Below are 19,823 nucleotides of genomic sequence, written 5' to 3'. Positions count from 1 at the left end.
CTTAAGACAAGAAATTTTTAAACAGCATACTTGCTAAGATTTTGGCAGTAGTTTTATGTAACAAGATATACAGCATACTAGATGTCTGGCACTCAACTTGCTTACAGTAAACCAGCTTCAATATGAAGGCATTAAATATTTTTTTTAAAACCTTCTTTTTACATGCTAAATATTTTGGCAAGTGTGCAATTAAACACAGTCATGAAATTAATATAGTAAGATTAAGAAATTACAAACTTGAAACTTGTATCCTAAGCATAAATCATATAAAAAAAGGATTACTGGTTATATAGAATATCTCTGGATAATCAAAACTTAATAGTATATAGCATGCAAAATATTTCAGAATCTTTATTAATCAAAATATACCAGGGTCTATTTAAAATTATTCCCCTCCAAAGGGTATCAAAGTTAATTCAAATCATGTAACACTCTAACACTAAATATTATTCAGTACTGTCAAAATGGAGGTAAATTTCATAAAACTGGGGCCTTACATATACTGTAAATTGCTGCCTTTCTTGTTCATGTGAAACAGCATACATTACTAAGTAAGAAAAGAATGGCTGCAGCACTAGCAAAAATAGGATGTGTAAGGATCAAAGGCACACTATTCAGCTCGCCAAAGTGAGAGCAAACTCTTTTTCCCCCACAAACCCTTTCCCCATGTAAACAAAAGTTCATTAAGGAGAAAAGAAAAATAAACTAAACTTTTAATCTTCAAAAGTAAGTATTTTGAGACAATGTTAAGTCCATGCTTCAAAAATATCAGCTATTGTCCCCTGGATATTTCTGATTATATTTTAAAGATGTAGCCATAAATCAGAAACTAAAAAAAAAAAAAAAAAAAAAAAAAGATGTAGCCAAATTAGATACTTTTAACATTAGATCCACTGTTTGGTCAAAATTATTTACCATCTAAAACATTTTACTTTAATTTCAAACATTTTAACCACTAGTATGACAACACGGTTTTAGCTCTCAGAAGAATTAGCCAGTGGAGGGAAAAACACATAAAACCCCCCAAAATCCTACATTTAAGCTGCAGGCAACAATTATGGCCCTTTCTGGCACAGTAGCATTTGACTGGCAACTCAAAGTCCAGGAATAATTCTACTAACACAGGGAAACTCATGCATTTTGGTAAATATGCCCTAGCATTCACAGTTGAAGTTTCCTTTACACCTTGCTTTTTTCAATAGGGAAATCTTGCTTTCTTTCTTGATATTATCAGGACTTGTGGCTTGAACCTGACTTCTTTTTCTTCTTCTTACTATGTTTTTTGTGCTGTTTCTTCTTCTTCTTCTTTGCTTTTTCCATTGCTTTTTCTCTCTCTTCATGTCTTCTCTTCTTTTTTGCTTGTACCTCCTCTTCATAATCTGATTCTGATGAGGACTCCAATGATAAAGGTTTATCCTCAGGACAAGTCTTCTTTCTTTTTTTGCTGAGACTTCTAATATACTTTTCTTTTTCTGTTTCATCCTTTGACTTCTTTTTCTTTTTTACAGATTCTTTGCTCTCTGATTCAGATTCACATGTAGAGCTTTCTGATGATTTGTATAAATGGTTCTTCTTTTTCTTTCTCTTTTTTCCTTGTTTCTTTTCCTCATCCTCAGAATCTGAAGAACTGCTTGAAGAATCAGAGCTTGATGTAGAAGATGAAGACTGACAAGATTTCTTCTTTTTCTTTCTCTTTTTTCCTTGTTTCTTTTCCTCATCCTCACAATCTGAAGAACTGCTTGAAGAATCAGAGCTTGATGTAGAAGAAGATGAAGACTGACAAGATTTCTTCTTTTTCTTTCTCTTTCTTTCTCTTTTTTTGGATGAGCTCTCATTTCCACTTAATAATTTCTCTCTGCTTTTTTCTAGTTCCTTCTTCCAATTCTCATTCATTTTTTCTTCAAATTCAGCTAATGCCTTGGAGCCTTTCTTTTTATTTTCTAATTGTTTCTTCACTTCTTCCCAGGTGGGCCTTGGTCGATTCAGATAATCTTGTATTGTTGGGCCTGCAGATTGAGATGGGCCCCTCCATCTGGCCATTGCTATAGGATTCATATAGGCCACCCGATTGTCCCGCTTCCCCATGGTACCTGATGGTTCCCAGAGCTGACTCTCAGTTGCTAAAGAGAATAAAGATAGACATCCTCCTTAAATTCTTCATCTGCTAGTATACCAAGTAGGCTCCATTCTGTGAGAGAAGCAGATGGAATGATTACAAAACACCTTTAATATAAGACAAAGTAAGCACATAAGTTTAATTGGTCACTATGTATCACACAGTACAGTAGAAAGATTTCCAAAATCTTAGACCTTGAGAAAAAAAATATACACACAAGATTTTTGCATGTTTTAGACGTTGTGGTATGAATATAATATAAAGTGTTTTTTATATTTCATGTAGGGTTCTGTTATCTAAATTTTTTAATAACTATTTCCTTTTATATTGTGTGATAATTACCTTTTTTCTTTCTTTCTTTCTGCCTTACATGGTATAAAGAGAGAGAGGAATTTCTATAGCTAATTTCTATACCAGGCAGACCTTCTCCATTTAAGTAGAGTGCAGCACAATCCACTCCACTCTTTGATAGAAACCTAGGAGTCATACCTGAAAAATCCTTCTCCCTCAATTCTCATATCCAATTCATATTAAATCCTGCTGTTTAAACCCCCACAGCAATAGGTCTCATGTCCATTCACTTTTCTCCAAATATATTGTCATCAACATTAGTCCAGGTACTGTCATTTTTCATTTTGACTATTAATCTCTAGTATTTATTGTTTATTATCTGCCAGGGACTGCTTAGTGTTGTGCAGTGGATTATCTCATTGAGTCTCCAGACTAACCCTACAAAGTTGATCCTATTATTATCCCTGTTACACAGATGAAGAAACTGAGGCTTAGAGAATTTGAGTAATGAGTACTTGCATAAAGTAGCATAAAAAATGGCAAATGGCCAAACCAGGATTTAAATCAAGGCAGCCTGACGCCAAACCCTGCACACCTAACACAACATTATATTGCCTCCTTATATCAACCTCTTATTTATTTATTTATTTATTTATTTATTTATTTATTTATGGCTGTGTTGGGTCTTTGTTGTTGTGCGCGGGCTTTCTCTAGTTGCGGAGAGCAAGGGCTACTCTTCGTTGCAGTGTGCAGGATTCTCATTGTGGTGACTTATCTTCTTGCACAGCACAGGCTCTATGTGTGTGGGCTTCAGTAGTTGTGGCTCGTGGGCTCTAGAGTGCAGGCTCAGTAGTTGTGGCACACGGGCTTAGTTGCTCTGTGGCATGTGGGATCTTCCGGGGCCAGGGATCAAACATGTGTCCCCTGCATTGGCAGGTGAATTCTTAACCACTGAGCCACCAGGGAAGTCCCTCAACCTCTTAATTGACAGCGCTACGTTTACTCTTACTCTCTTCCATTCCAGTCCCACACTGAAATCAGAAGGATCTTAAAATACTCCAATGGCTTTACATTTTAATGAGAATTAGATCCACACTCCTATAAAGATCCTGCATGATCTGTCTTGCTTATCTCTCTTACATTTCATTGAGAGTTATTCACTCTTTTACTCAATTCTATCTTTTCCAATCTTCTCTTGGTTTCTGGAACATGTTAAGCTCCAAGCTTAGCCACCATGGCCAGTTCCACCTCATCTTCATGCCTCAGTTTAGAGGTCAATTCCTCAGAAAGGAAATTATTAGGTGGAACTATATAAAATCACCAATTATACAGAAAAAAAGTCAAATAACAGCAATTTCACATGGCTCAACCTTATATTATGTTGCCTCTGTATCTATCCCTTATAGTCATTATTCTGCATCACAGTTCCTTGTTTCTTTTATTTGGAGCACTTAGAAAATTGAGGATATTTTTTTATTTGACTATTTGGATGTGTGTGTTTGTGTGTGTGTGTGTATGCATGTGTGTATTCATTGCTAAATATAAGGCTAAGAAGGATAAAGGTCATGTTTGATCTGTCTTATCACCATGGTGTTCCCAGTACCTAACATGGCATCTGGCCCACACTAAGTACTCAATAAATATTTGCTCAATAATAAACAAAAAAATGAATGGATTGATGCAGGGGTAACTCTGTGAGAGAGGGGCATTCACAGAAGCCTCCTGGAGTTGGTGATGTCAGTAGAGGATTTTGAAGGATAAATAGGAGTTCACCCGGGAAATGAGGAAATGATAGACAATCCAGGCAGAAGAAACAATATGTGAAAAAACAGAGAAATCTGAAAGAGCACCATGTATTTAGTGTTGATAGAGCCTAAAGTGCAAGAGGGTAGCAGCAGGAGGTAAGGCTGCATAGGAAGTAAATAGCCTGATCATAGAGGCTTTCTTAGGTAATTTTAACATCTTGGATTTTGTCCTATACTTGTTAGGAAGCTAGCAAAGTCTGAAGAGAAAGATGATCAGACATATCACAGATTTTTCTGTCAGTCTCCATCTTGACTTTGACCCTTTAAGTCACCCTAACATACCTACCGATCACAAACTCAATGCCACAGATTTTACGGTGACTCTTGGTAATAGTTTCTTGGGTTTGATTTGTTGTGTTATCTTATTCTCCTTCCTCTTCAGTTCTGCCCAGCTCCCCTTAGGTATTTTTGTCATTTTAATTCTTACTGCTATCCTAAATGTCTGTCAAATATCGTTGTTTCCCAGACTTGATCATCAAAAGCCCTTAATGACTTTATTTCATATTCAACTTGCTGGTTGTTTCTGCTACTGCACACTTAGAATAACAAAATCCATTCTAATTACAGTTCCTTGAGATCTAGTCCTGACATCATCTAGAAAGACAGGCAAAGACCAATTCACAAAGGATTTGGATGCAATGCTGAGGTTGGGATTTATTCTATGGCACTTACAGTGAAGCTAATGGGGAGGTGCGGACTATTTTAAGCCAGACAGTGATTTGGTCACATTTGAGTGCTTAAGAGACAATTTCTTACCAGCTGAAGACAATGAGATTCATTCAAGTATTCATACAGATATAAAATGAGTCTGAACTAAAAATAGTGGTATAATGAATGAAAAGAGGGGGAAATACATGAGACATATTTAGGAGATGCTACTGAGATTACCGATTAGTGAGATACAAAGGGTGAGGAAGAGAAAGGAATCTAGGGTAAAGTTCTGGCTTGTGAGACTAGATACAAGACAATGCTAATGACTGGGTAATATAGGAAATGGCATAGACTTTGAGAAAAGGTCTGGGTTCAGTATTGGATTCATAAAGTTTGAAACATGTGAGTGAATCCACATGTAGGAAATTGGATGTATGGGTGTTAGCACTCTGGAATGTGACCTAAGTTAGAGATATAGGGTTGGAAGTCACTGAGTGATGGCTAAAGTCATGAGAGAAAATTAAATTACCTTGGGGAAGATTTCAAATGAAAAAAGGTTTGAGCGCTGGATCCAATTTAATAACAACACACAAGGGGCTGGCAGAGAAATTAAAGCTTCAGAAAATTAGCCAGAGTGGTAAGAGCTAGACCAGTCAGAAAATAAAGTTAGAGCCACAGAAACACAGTAGGGAGAGTAAAGTTTCAGGGTGAGGGCAATAATCCTCAAAGGTCTATGGTCATGAATTTCATTTGAGCAATTTTTGAACATTAAAATTTAAGGAAAAAACCTAAATATCCATCAATAACAAACAGGTTATATCAATTATAGTATATGTATACCATGGAATACTATATCCACAACATACTGTTGAGTGAAAAGTTCACCAAATGTAAACACTGGTTATCTCTGCATGTGGAGAGGCATTATTTCCTTTTGTAATTTTTCCTATACTATTTATATTTTTTTACAATAAGCAGGTATTATCTTTAACTTTAAAAAATCCAGAAAAAAAGGTGTTATGGACAACAATATTAAATGCAGCAGATAGGTCAAGTGAGATAAAATCTGAAAATGTCTATTATATTTGGCTATGAAGAAATCATTAGTAACCTTTGCTAATGCAATTTCAATTAATTAGGGCAGAAGCCAGATGACAGTGGGTTAAAGACTAAATGGGAGGTGAGAAACTAGGGACATAGGGTACATAGACTCATTTGAGAAGGACAGTAAAGTGATAAGAGGACAACTATAATGAGGGAGGAAGAATTTTTAAAAAATGATTTTTTACTGTTGTTTGTTTTTATCAAAGAAGAAACTTGAACATGTTCAGAGGGTGACAAGGTTAAATAGAAAGACTTAAGAAGACAGGAAAGATGGAGGAGCTTCAAGATGGTGGAAGAGTAAGACACAGAGATCATCTTCCTCCCCACAAATACATCAGAAATACATCTACATGTGGAACAGCTACAGAACACCTACTGAACGCTGGCAGAAGACCACAGACCACCCAAAAGGCAAGAAACTCCCCACGTACCTAGGTAGGGCAAAAGAAAAAACAATAAACGGAGACAAAAGAATAGGGACGGGACCTGCACCAGTGGGAGGGAGCTGTGAAGGAGGAAAGGTTTCCACTAAGAAGCCCCTTCGTGGGTGGAGACTGTGGGTGGCTGAGGGACGAAGTTTCAGAGCCACGGAGGAGAGCACAGCAACAGGGGTACAGAGGGCAAAGCGGAGAGATTCCTGCACAGAGGATCAGTGCCGACCAGCACTCATCAGCCCAAGAGGCTAGTCTGCTCACCTGCCGGGACAGGTGTGGGCTGGGAGCTGAGGCTCTGGCTTCGGAGGTCAGATCCCAGGGAGAGGACTGGGGTTGGCTGCGTGAACACAGCCTGAAGGGACTAGTGCACCACAGCTAGCCGGGAGGGAGCCCGGGAAAAGGTCTGGAGCAGCCGATGGGACAAGAGATATTTTCTTGCCTCTTTGTTTCCTGGTGAGTTAGGAGAGGGGATTAAGAGCGCCACTTAAAGGAGCTCCAGAGACGGGCGTGAGCCACGGCTAAAAGTGCGGACCCCAGAGATGGGCATAATATGCTAAGGTTGCTGCTGCCACCACCAAGAAGCCTGTGTGCAAGCACAGGTCACTCTCCACACCTCCCTTCCCGGGAGCCTGTGCAGCCCACCACTGCCACGGTGCTGTGATCCAGGGACAACTTCCTGGGAGAACGCACGGCACGCCTCAGGCTGGTGAGACGTCATGCTGGCCTCTGCCACTGGAGGCTCAGCCCGCACTCTGTACCCCTCCCTCCCCCTGGCCTGAGAGAGACAGAGCCCCCAAATCAGCTGCTTCTTTAAGAAGAAGGGACATATGTCCTGTCTGAGAGGACAGACGCCCTCAGGTGACCTACACACAGAGGTGGGTCAAAATCCAAAGCTGAATCCCAGGAGCTGTGGGAACAAAGAAGAGAAAGGGAAATTTCTCCCAGCAGCCTCAGGAGCAGCGGATTAAATGTCCACAATCAACTTGATGTACCCTGCATCTGTGGAATACCTGAATAGACAACGAATCATCCCAAATTGAAGAGGTGGACTTTGGGAGCAACGATATATATTTTTTTTTCCCTTTTTCTCTTTTTGTGACTGTGTATGTGTATGCTGCTGTGTGTTATTTTGTCTGTATAGCTTTGCTTTTACCATCTGTCCTAGGGTTCTGTCTGTCTGGTTTTTTTTTTTATTATTACTTAAAATTTTTTTCTTAATAATTTTTTTTTATCTTTTATTGTAATAACATTTAAATTAAATTTAATTTAATATTAATGTATCTTCTTCTTTCTTTCTTTCTTTCTTTTCTCCCTTTCATTCTGAGCCATGTGGAGGACAGGCTTTTGGTGCTCCAGCCACGTGTCAGGGCTGTGCCACTGAGGTGGGAGAGCCAACTTCAGGACACTGGTCCGAAAGAGACCTCACAGCTCCACGTAATATCAAAAGGCAAAAATCTCCCAGAGATCTCCATCTCAACACCAAGACCCAGCTTCACCCAACAACCAGGAAGCTACAGTGCCAGAAACTCAATGCCAAACAACTAGCAAGACAGGAACATAGCCCCATCCATTAGCAGATAGCCTGCCTGAAATCACAATAATGCCACAGACAACCCAAAACACACCACCAGACGTGGACCTTCCCACCAGTAAAACAAGATCCAGCCTCACCCACCAAAACACAGGCACTACTCTGCTCCACCAGGAAGTCTACACAACCCACTGAACCAACATTAGCCACTGGGGACAGACACCAAAAACAACAGAAACTACGAACATGCAGACTGCAAAAAGGAGACCACAAACACAGTAAGTTAAGCAAAATGAGAAGATAGAGAAACACACAGCAGAGGAAGTAGCAAGATAAAAACCCACCAGACCTAACAAATGAAGAGGAAATAGGCAGTCTACTTGAAAAATATTTCAGAATAATGATAGTAAACATGATCCAAAATCTTGGAAATAGAATACGGAAAATGCAAGAAAAGTTTAACAAGGACCTAGAAGAACTAAAGAGCAAACAAATAGTGATGAACAACACAATAAAGGAAATTAAAAGTCCTCTAGAAGGGATCAATAGCAGAATAACTGAGGGAGAAGAAGGGATAAGTGACCTGGAAGATAAAATAGTGGAAATAACTTCTGCAGAGCAGAATAAAAAAAAAAAAAGAAAAGAAAGAAAAGAATTGAGGACAGTCTCAGAGACGTCTGGTACAACATTAAATGCACCAACATTCAAATTATAGGGGTCCCAGAAGAAGAAGAGGATAAAAAGGGACTGAGAAAATATTTGAAGAGATTATAGTTGAAAACTTCCCTAATATGGGAAAGGAAATAGTTAATCAAGTCCAGGAAGCACAGAGAGTCTCATACAGGATAAATCCAAGGAAAGATATGCCAAGACACATATTAATCAAAGTATCAAATATTAAATACAAAGAACAAATATTAAAAGCAGTAAGGGAAAAACAACAAATAACACATAAGGGAATCCCCATAAGGTTAACAGCGGATCTTTCAGGAGAAACTCTGCAAGCCAGAATGGAGAGGCAGGACATATTTAAAGTGATGAAGGAGAAAAACCTACAAGCAAGATTACTCTACACAGCAAGGATCTCATTCAGATTCGACAGAGAAATTAAAATCTTTACAGACAAGCAAAAGCTAAGAGAATTCAGCACCACCAAACCAGCTTTAAAACAAATGCTAAAGAAACTTCCCTAGGCAGGAAACACAAGAGAAGGAAAAGACCTACAATAATAAACCAAAAAAAAAATGGAATAAATGGTAATAGGATCATACATATTGATAATTACCTTAAATGTAAATGGATTAAATGCTCCAACAAAAATACATAGACTGCCTGAATGGATACAAAAACAAGACCCGTATATATGCTGTCTACAAGAGACCCACCTCAGACCTAGGGACATATACAGACTGAAAGTGAGGGAATGGAAAAAGATATTCCATGCAAATGGAACTCAAAAGAAAGCTGCAGTAGCAATTCTCATATCAGACAAAATAGACTTTAAAACAAAGACTTAAAAGACACAAAGAAGGACACGACATAAAGATCAAGGGATCAATCCAAGAAGAAGATATAACAACTGGAAATATTTATGCACCCAACATAAGAGCACCTCAATACATAAGGCAGATGCTAACAGCCATAGAAGGGGAAATCGACAGTAACACAATCATAGTAGGGGTCTTTAAGACGCCACTTTCACCAATGGACAGATCATCCAAAATGAAAATAAATAAGAAAAACCACCTTTAAATAATACGTTAAACAAGATGGACTTAATAGATATTTATAGGACATTCCATACAAAAAAAAAAACAACACATTTTTCCCAAGTGCTCACGGTACATTCTCCAGGTTAGATCATATCTTGAGTCACAAATCAAGCTGTGGTAAATTTAGGAAAACTGAAATCATATCAAGTATCTTTTCTGACCACAATGCTATGAGACAAAATATCAATTACAGGAAAAAATCTGGAAGAAATACAAACACATGGAGGCTAAACAACACACTACTTAATAACCAAGAGGTCACTGAAAACATCAAAGAGGAAATAAAAAAATACCTAGAAACAAATGACAATGAAAACACGATGACACAAAACTTATGGGATGCAGCAAAAGCAGTTCTAAGAGGGAAGTTTATAGCAATACACTCCTACCTTAAGAAACAAGAAGCATCTCAAATAAACTACCTAACCTTACACCTAAAGCAATTCAAGAAAGAAGAACAAAGAACCCCAGAATTAACAGAAAGAAAGAAATCAAAAAGATCAGATCAGAAGTAAATGAAAAAGAAATGAAGAAAAAATAGCAAAGATCAATAAAACTAAGAGCTGCTTCTTTGAGAAGATAAAATTGATAAACCATTTGCCAGACTTATCAAGAAAAAAAGGGAGACGACTCAAATCAATAGAATTAGAAATGAAAAAGGAGAAGTAACAACTGACACTGCCAAAATACAAAGGATCATGAGAGATTACTACAAGCAACTATATGCCAATAAAATGGACAACCTGGAGGAAATGGACAAATTCATAGAAAAGCACAACCTTCTGAGACTGAACCAGGAAGAAATAGAAAATATGAACAGAACAATCACAAGCACTGAAATTGAAACTGTGATTAAACACCTTCCAACAAACAAAATCTCAGGACCAGATGGCTTCACAGGCGAATCTATCAAACATAGAGAAGAGCTAACATCTATCCTTCTCAAACTCTTCCAAAATATATCAGAGGGAGGAACACTCCCAAACTCATTTTATGAGGCCACCATCACTCTGATACCAAAACCAAAGATGTCACAAAGAAAGGAAACTACAGGCCAACATCACTGATGAACACAGATGCAAAAATCCTCAACAAAATACTAGCAAATGGAATCCAACAGCACATTGAAAGGATCATGCACCACGATCAAGTGGGGTTTATCACAGGAATGCAAGGATTATTCAATATATGAAAATCAATCAATGTGATACATCACATTAACAAATTGAAGGAGAAAAACCATATGATCATCTCAATAGATTCAGAGAAAGCTTTTGACAAATCTCAACACCAATTTATGATAAAAAACCTCCACAAAGTAGTCATAGAGGGAACTTTCCTCAACATAATAAAGGCCATATATGACAAACCCATAGCCAACATTGTCCTCAATGGTGAAAAACTGAAACCATTTCCACTAAGATCAGTAACAAGACAAGGTTGCCCACTCTTACCACTATTATTCAACACAGTCTTGGAAGATTTAGCCCCAGCAATCAGAGAAGAAAAGGAAATAAAAGGAATCCAAACTGGAAAAGAAGATGTAAAGCTGTTATTGTTTGCAGATGACATGATTCTATACATAGAGATTCCTACTGACGTCACCAGAAAACTACGAGAGCTAATGAATGAATTTGGTAAAGTAGCAGGATACAAAATTAATGCACAGAAATCTCTTGCATTCCTATACATTAATGATGAAAATTCTGAAAGTGAAAATAAGAAAACACTTTCATTTACCATTGCAACAAAAAGGATAAAATATCTAGGAATAAACCTTCCTTAGGAGCCCAAAGCCCTGTATACAGAAAATTATAAGACACTGATGAAAGAAATTAAAGAGGATACAAATAGATGGAGAGGGATACCATACTCTTGGATTGGAACAACCAACATTGTGAAAATGACTCTATTACCCAAAGAAATCTACCGGTACAATGAAATCCCTATCAAACTACCACTGGCATTTTTCACAGAACTAGAACAAAAAACTTCGCAATTTGTATGGAAACACAAACGACCCCGAATAGCCAAAGCAATTATGAGAAAGAAAAACAGAGCTGGAGGAATCAGGCTTCCTGGTTTCAGACTATACTACAAAGCTACAGTAATCAAGACAGTATGGTAGTGACACAAAAACAGAAATATAGATCAATGCAACAGGATAGAAAGCCCAGAGATAAACCCCCACACCTATGGTCACCTTATCTTTGATAAAGGAGGCAAGAATATACAGTGGAGAAAGGACAGCCTCTTCAATAAGTGGTGATGGGAAAACTGGACAGCTACATGTAAAAGAATGAAATTAGAACACTCCCTGACACCATACACAAAAATAAACTCAAAATGGATTAAAGACCTAAATGTAAGGCCAGACACTATGAAATTCTTATAGGAAAACATAGGCAGAACACTCTATGACATAAATCACAGCAAGATCCTTTTGGACCCACCTCCTAGAGAAATGGAAATAAAAACAAAAATAAACAAATGGACCTAATGAAACTTAGAAGCTTTTGCACAGCAAAGGAAACCACAAACAGGACGAAAAGACAAACTTCAGAATGGGAGAAAATATTTGCAAATGAAGCAACTGACAAAGGATTACTCTCCAAAACATACAAGCAACTCATGCAGCTCAATATCAAAAAAAAAAAGAAACAACCCAATCCAAAAGTGGGCAGAAGACCTAAATAGACATTTCTCCACAGAAGATATACAGATTGCCAACAAACACATGAACGAATGCTCAACATCATTAATCATTAGAGAAATGTAAATCAAAACTACAATGAGATATCATCTCACATTGGTCAGAATGGCCATCATCAAAAAATCTACAAACAATAAATGCTGGAGAGGGTGTGGAGAAAAGGGAACCCTCTTGCACTTTTGTTGGGAATGTAAATTGATACAGCCACTATGGAGAACAGTATGGAGGTTCCTTAAAAAACTAAAAGTAGAACTACCATATGACCCAGCAATCCCACTACTATGCATATACCCTGAGAAAACCATAATTCAAAAAGAGTCATGTAGCAAAATATTCACTGCAGCTCTATTTACAATAGCCAGGACATGGAAGCAACTGAAGATTCCATCAACAGATAAATGGATAAAGAAGATGTGGGGGCTTCCCTTGTGGCGCAGTGGTTGAGAGTCTGCCTGCCGATGCAGGGGACACGAATTCGTGCCCCAGTCCGGAAAGATCCCACATGCCGCGGAGTGGCTGGTCCCATGAGCCATGGCCACTGAGCCTGTGCGTCCGGAGCCTGTACTCCGCAAGGGGAGAGGCCACAACAGTGAGAGGCCCACGTAACAAAAAAAAAAAAAAAAAAAAGAAGATGTGGCATATATATACAATGGAATATAAGTCAGTCATAGAAAGGAATGAAACTGAGTGATGTGTAGTGAGGTCCATGGACCTAGAGACTGTCATACAGAATGAAGTAATTCAGAAAGAGAAAAACAAATACTGTATGCTAACACATATATATGGAATCTAAAAAAATAAATAAATAAATGGTCAGAAGAACCTAGGGGCAAGACGGGAATAAAGATGCAGACCTACTACTGAATGGACTTGATACCGGGAGGGGAAGGGTAAGCTGGGACAAAGTGAGAGAGTGGCATAGACATATATACCCTTGCATGGAAATATATACCCTGGCATGGACATATATACACTACCAAACGTAAAATAGATAGGTAGTGGTATAAGCAGCCACAAAGCACAGGGAGATCAGTTTGGTGCTTTGTGACCACCTAGAGGGATGGGATAGGGAGGGTGGGAGGGAGGGAGATGCAAGAGGGAAGAGATACGGGGACATATGTATATGTATAACTGATTCACTTTGTTGTAAAGCAGAAACTAACACATCATTGTAAAGCAATTATTCTCCAATAAAGAGGTTTAAAAAAGTAAAAGAAGAAAGGAAAGAGGGAATGGTTCTTTATGGCAAAACCATAGAAGAAACAGAGAGGAATCAGAGTCATAAGTAAAAGATCTCTCTTGAAAGAGCAGAGGCAAAGAATAAAGGGTATGGGTGTAGAGTTTTGTGTGTGTGTCTGGGGGGGGGGTGGTGGTGATGAAAGGGAGAAAGTTGAAATATTTCTTATCTAATAGCCTTCATTTTCACTCAATGGTAGGAGCCAAGGTCAGCTGCTAAGATTAAGGCAGGTTGAGGTTGCATAGGAGTCTTGAGACAAATGATTAAAATTTGGAATAACTGCAGAGGGGAATGCGAGAGAATGCTGACAGCAGACAAGTGTTGTTGGAGGCCTTCAGAACTGCAGAATCTGTGTGCTCTTTTTGCAGAAGATAAAGCACACTGAGAAAAAAGAAAAAGTAACACCAACAAATTCTCTTGCTCAAATACTCTTTGTTTTAAAAGTGCTGTGGCTTACCTTCTGTTTCTATTTTAGAAGAGAAAGTTTATTCTCTTTATCTCTGTTTATTTGTATGAAGTATGCTAATTTTGTATAAAGATTAGATACAAATTGTAACAACCCTGCTGGTAATCTGAGTGTTATAACAGTTATTTGTTCATTCATTCTTACAGCTCCCTTTTGATCATCTATTATGCACCAGACACTGTTATATGCCATGGAGATTATAGTCTAGTAAAGGTAAAAGTCATTACACAAATATCAAACAAATGAGTATATAATTATAATCGTGATTAAAACGATGAAGGAAAAGCACAGGATGCTATGAAAAGTATAATGAGTAACCTAATTTAGAATGGAAGGTCAACTCTGAGACACTAACAGATAATTAACATGTAATCTGAGACCTGATGGATAAATCAGAGCTAGCCAGATGAAGTGATTAAACAGGAAAGGAGTAATCAAAGAGCCAGAGTTGATTGCATGTTCCAAGCACAAGGAATACCAGATGGTAAGGTCCTGAGGTGAAAAGGAAAAGCCAAATACAATGCAAATATTCACATTATTACACTGTTGTAAAACAGTCATCATATCAGCTTCTCATTCTTAAAAGTGATCATATCTATAGCATTTTTCATTGAACATGCTCAGGTAAAAGTCAATATGAATTTAAATTAATTAAAAGCATATTTTAACATTTCACATTCTAATTTCAGTTGTAACTATCACCTAGGCTAGTAATTTTAAGGACCTATTCTATTTTGCAAATCATTTCATTCAATTTTTAGTGATATGTCTAACTGTAGGCATCATACTGTCTCATAGACATATGCACTTCAGTTGAAAATTCTTTCCAAATAATTGGCAATAGCTCTGCGACTTAATCTGAAACACCCAACTCTTCTGCAAAGGTATGGACATTTGGATGAGGCCCCTATTAAAAAAAAAAAAAACTTAATATTCTTTGTTCCCACTAGCTAATGTAAGTTTACGTACCATGCTACTGAAATAAATGCCTCTTCTAAAGCTACTAAAGGCTTTAAGATAGTAATGAGTCTGCTAAATTATAATATAATAATAATCTGTACATATATACTGCTAATACCTTTAATTATCACACTGTGTTCTGCCATTTCACATTGATTGATTGATAATAGAGAGGGCAGCCACAGAATTATCTAATTCACAGGCTGAATAAGAGGCAAAGACGGTTTATGAGGATATTTAATGATACTCGAAAATTTCCTGAAAATATCTAGCTCTAGCAAGTGCATAAAAAATGATATTATTTCTTCTAAATAAAACTCAAGTAATAACACATTCTATTCTAGTTGTTAACGTGAATGTTTTGAGGGAGAAATTATCCCTCTTATTTTGATCAACATGATAGAAAGCTGGGATCAACATGATAGAAAGCTGTGCCGTGTTAAAAGCATTCACCTCTGGTGAATTCCCTCTGGCATAGTTGCGTCATGGAGCATTTCTCATTCTAGGGAAAGGGTGTAGAATTTGAAATACTGCCTCTTCTTCCATCTATAGAATTGTCAAATGACAAGGGATCAGTCTCTAATATCTTAAGGATGATACCAGAAAGTTTATAGCAGGAACAACACATTGCAGATTCAAGAGATAAAACAGAAAATAATAGTTATGAGAGGGTAGAAGCTCTAAGTATAAATTTTAGCTAAGTCTTTAAAGAAATGAGTACTTCACCCTCTTCTTTCTCTTAATTTAGTAATACATTTTGGATTTTATATTCAGAAAAACAAATCATTGTTATTGTTTAGCTTTTATGATGATGAAGTGAATTTTTTTACATCTTTATCGGAGTATAATTGCTTAACAATGGTGTGTTAGTTTCTGCTTTATAACAAAATGAATCAGTTATACATATACATATGTTCCCATATCCCCTCCCTCTTGCGTCTCCCTCCCACAAACAAACTTTCAGTTTTAGGATATCTTTAGATTTACAAAAAAGTTGCAAGTATAGTAGAGTATCTTCTGCATTCAGTTTTCTTATAGATAATGTCTTAAATTAACACGTATATTTGCCACAACTAATGAAACAATACTGACACATTCATATTAACTAAAGTCCATTCTTTATTCAAATTTCCTTAGTTTTTAACCTAATGTCCTTTTTCTATTCCAGGAATCCATCCAGGATACCACATTACATTTAGTCATCATGTCTCCCAGGATCCTCTAGACTGGCAGTTTCTCAGAATCTCCTTGGTTTTGAGTAGTACTGATCAGATATTGATTTTTAGAATGCTCTTCAATTTGGGTTTGTTTGATGTTTTTCTCATGGTTAGAGTTAGAATGCAAGTTCTTGGAAGGAAGAACACAAGTAAACTACCATTTTCATTACATTACATCCAAGGTACATACTAAGGTGGCTTATCATTGATGTTAACCTTGATCACGTGAGTGGGGTAGTTAGTATTTGCCAGTTGTATCCACTGCAAGAGTACCCTCCGTTTCCATTCTGTATTCTTTGGAAGGATGTCACTATGTGCAATCCACACTTGTAGATTTATGCGCTATCTTCTTGATGGTGGAATATCTACATAAAATATTTGAAATTCCTGTGTATGGGAGATTTGTCCTTTGCATCAGTATGGATCATGAGTATTAACTTTATACTTTGGGCAATATTTCAATATTACTTATTTTGTTGTTGAAATTGTTCCAGAGTTGGCCTTCAGGAGCTCTTTTAGCTGGCTTCTGTAACCTTTTGACATATCCTTATGATTTTGTTTCTTAAGTACTTCCTTACTTTCTGGTTCAATAAGACACTCTAGCATCATCTTGTGTATCCTCTGCATTAGCCCTAGAATCATATTGGGGTATTGCTGCTTCTAGAACCTCTCATCAGACAGCTAGAAGATACAGTAAGTCCCCTACATACGAACCTTCAAGTTGTGAACTTTCAAAGATGTGAATATGTGTTCGCATGTCCAATCATGTAAGTTAGTTCACGTGTCTGGCATACATTGCCACATGCGTGCACCCTCTCCGAGTGGTTGTGCTTTTGCATTCTTTACTTTACATTACTGTAGAGAGTAAAGTAGTACTGGTTCTTAATTTCAAGCCCAGGATGTCTGGAAGCAAGTGTAAAAGCAGCAGTGATGTAGCTGGTACTACTATACTTTTCAAGGTACTGCACTGTAAGATTAAAAATGTTTTGTTTATTTTTTGTGTTTGCTTTTTAATGTATTATTTGTGTGAAAAGTATTATAAACTTATTACAGTACAGTACTATAGAGCTGATTGTGTTAGTTGGGTACCTAGGCTAACTTTGTTGGACGTATGAACACACTGGACTTAATGAACATGCTCTCAGAACAGAACTCGTTCGAATGTAGGAGACTTACTGTATATGAAACGATTTTAATTCATTCAATCACATATTAATTTTGAACTAAGTACCTGGCACTTGGATGACAAATATAAATTATTTAGATATGGAATACAGATATGGATATGGAATGTGGCATTTAGGTGACATGACTGACTCATCATCTATAGAGTCCATGTTATGGTTATTTCTCAATTAGTAGGAATGGATCTCTCCTGCATACATTTCTTTTTTAAAAAAAAATGTTTATTTATTTATTTATTTTCTTATTAGTCATCCATTTTATACACGTCAGTGTATACATGTCAATCGCAATCTCCCAATTCATCACACCCCCACCCCCACCCCTGCCGCTTCCCCCCCCAGGTGTACATACGTTTTTTCCTCCACTTCTGTGTCTCAGTTTCTGCTCTGCAAACCGGTTCATCTGTAACATTTTCTAGGTTCCACATATATGCATTAATATACAATTTTTTTTTCTCTTTCTGACTTACTTCACTCTGTATGACAGTCTCTAGATGCATCCACGTCTCTACAAATGACCCAATTTCGTTCCTTTTTATGGCTGAGTATTTTCCATTGTATATATGTACCACATCTTCTTTATCCATTCATTTGTCGATGGACATTTAGGTTGCTTCCATGACCTGGCTATTGTAAATAGTGCTGCAATGAACATTGGGGCGCATGTGTCTTTTTGAATTATGTTTTTTTTCTGGGTATATGCCCAGTAGTGGGATTGCTGGGTCATATGGTAATTCTATTTTTAGATCTTTAAGGAACCTCCATACTGCTCTCCACAGTGGCTGTATCAATTTACATTCCCACCAAAAGTGCAAGAGGGTTCCCTTTCCTCTACATCCTCTCCAGCATGTGTTGTTTGTATATTTTCTGATGATGCCCATTCTAACTGGTGTGAGGTGATACCTCATTGTAGTTTTGATTTGCATTTCTCTAATAACTAGTGATGTTGAGCAGCTTTGCATGTGCTTCTTGGCCATCTGTATGTCTTCTTTGGAGAAATGTCTATTTAGGTCTTCTGCCCTTTTTTGTATTGGGTTGTTTGTTTTTTTAATATTGAGCTGCATGAGCTGTTTATATATTTTGGAGATTAGTGCTTTGTCTGATGATTCATTTGCAAATATATTCTCCCATTCTGAGGGTTGTCTTTTCATCTTGTTTATGGTTTCCTTTGCTGTGCAAAAGCTTTTAAGTTTCATTAGGTCCCATTTGTTTATTTTTGTTTTTATTTCCATTTCTCTAGGATGTGGGTCAAAAAATATCTTGCTGTGATTTATGTCAAAGAGTGTTCTTCCTATGTTCTCCTCTAAGAGTTTTAAAGTGTCTGGTCTTACATTTAGGTCTCTAATCCATTTTGGGTTTATTTTGGTGTATGGTGTTACGGAGTGTTCTAATTTCATTTTTTTACATGTAGCTGTCCAGTTTTCCCAGCACCACTTATTGAAGAGACTGTCTTTTCTCCACTGAATATCCTTGCCTCCATTGTCATAGATTAGTTGACCATAGGGACATGGGTTTACCTCTGGGCTTTCTATCCTGTTCCACTGATCTATATTTCTGTTTTTCTGCCAGGACCATATTGTCTTGATTACTGTAGCTTTGTAGTATAGTCTGAAGTCAGGTAGTCTGATTCCTCCAGCTCTGTTATTTTTTTTTTTCCCTCAAGACTGCTTTGGCTATTTGGGATCTTTTGTGTCTCATACAAATTTTAAGATTCTTTGTTTTAGCTCCATAAAAAATGCCATTGGTAATTTGATACGGATTGCATTGAATCTGTAGATTGCTTTGGGTAGTATAGTCGTTTTCATGATATTGATTCTTCCAATCCAAGAACATGGTATATCTCTCCATCTGTTGATATCATCTTTAATTTCTTTCATCAGTGTCTTATAGTTTTCCACATACAGGTCTTTTCTCTCCCTAGGTAGGTTTATTCTTAGGTATTTTATTCTTTTTGTTGTAATGGTAAATGGGAGTGTTTCCTTAATTTCTCTTTCAGATTTTTCATCATTAGTGTATAGGAATGCAAGAGATTTCTGTGCATTAATTTTGTATCCAGCAACTTTCCCAAATTCATTGATTAGCTCTAGTAGTTTTCTGGTGGCATCAGTAGGATTCTCTATGTATAGTATCATGTCATCTGCAAACAGTGACAATTTTCCCTCTTCTTTTCCAATTTATATTCCTTTATTTCTTTTCTTCTCTGATTGCCGTGGCTAGGACTTCTAAAATTATGTTGAATTACAGTTGTGAGAGTGGATATCCTTGTCTTGTTTCTGATCTCAGAGGAAACACTTTCAGTTTTTCACCATTGGGAATGATGTTTGCTGTGGGTTTCTTGTATA

The 19,823-nt window shown here is 37.2% G+C and overlaps 1 protein-coding gene across 1 annotated transcript in view; it reads right to left on the bottom strand.

Annotated features, from left to right (window-relative positions):
• Nucleotides 1-1,230: 1,230 nt before the first annotated feature.
• The window catches only part of FAM133A (family with sequence similarity 133 member A), a gene marked incomplete at its 3' end in the record, with an annotated part of 31,583 nt that continues 12,990 nt past the window's right edge, over nucleotides 1,231-19,823 (bottom strand). Inside the window, exon 3 of the mRNA XM_079727797.1 lies at nucleotides 1,231-2,188. Coding sequence (XP_079583923.1) covers nucleotides 1,231-2,085 — 855 coding nt within the window. The 5' untranslated portion in view covers nucleotides 2,086-2,188. The remainder of the gene's footprint in view (nucleotides 2,189-19,823) is intronic.

Source organism: Hyperoodon ampullatus (genome assembly GCF_949752795.1).
Source record: "Hyperoodon ampullatus genome assembly, chromosome: X".
Lineage (NCBI taxonomy): Eukaryota > Metazoa > Chordata > Mammalia > Artiodactyla > Ziphiidae > Hyperoodon > Hyperoodon ampullatus.
The sequence above is the reverse complement of the archived record's forward strand: the minus strand, read 5'-3'. Positions and strand labels throughout refer to the sequence as shown.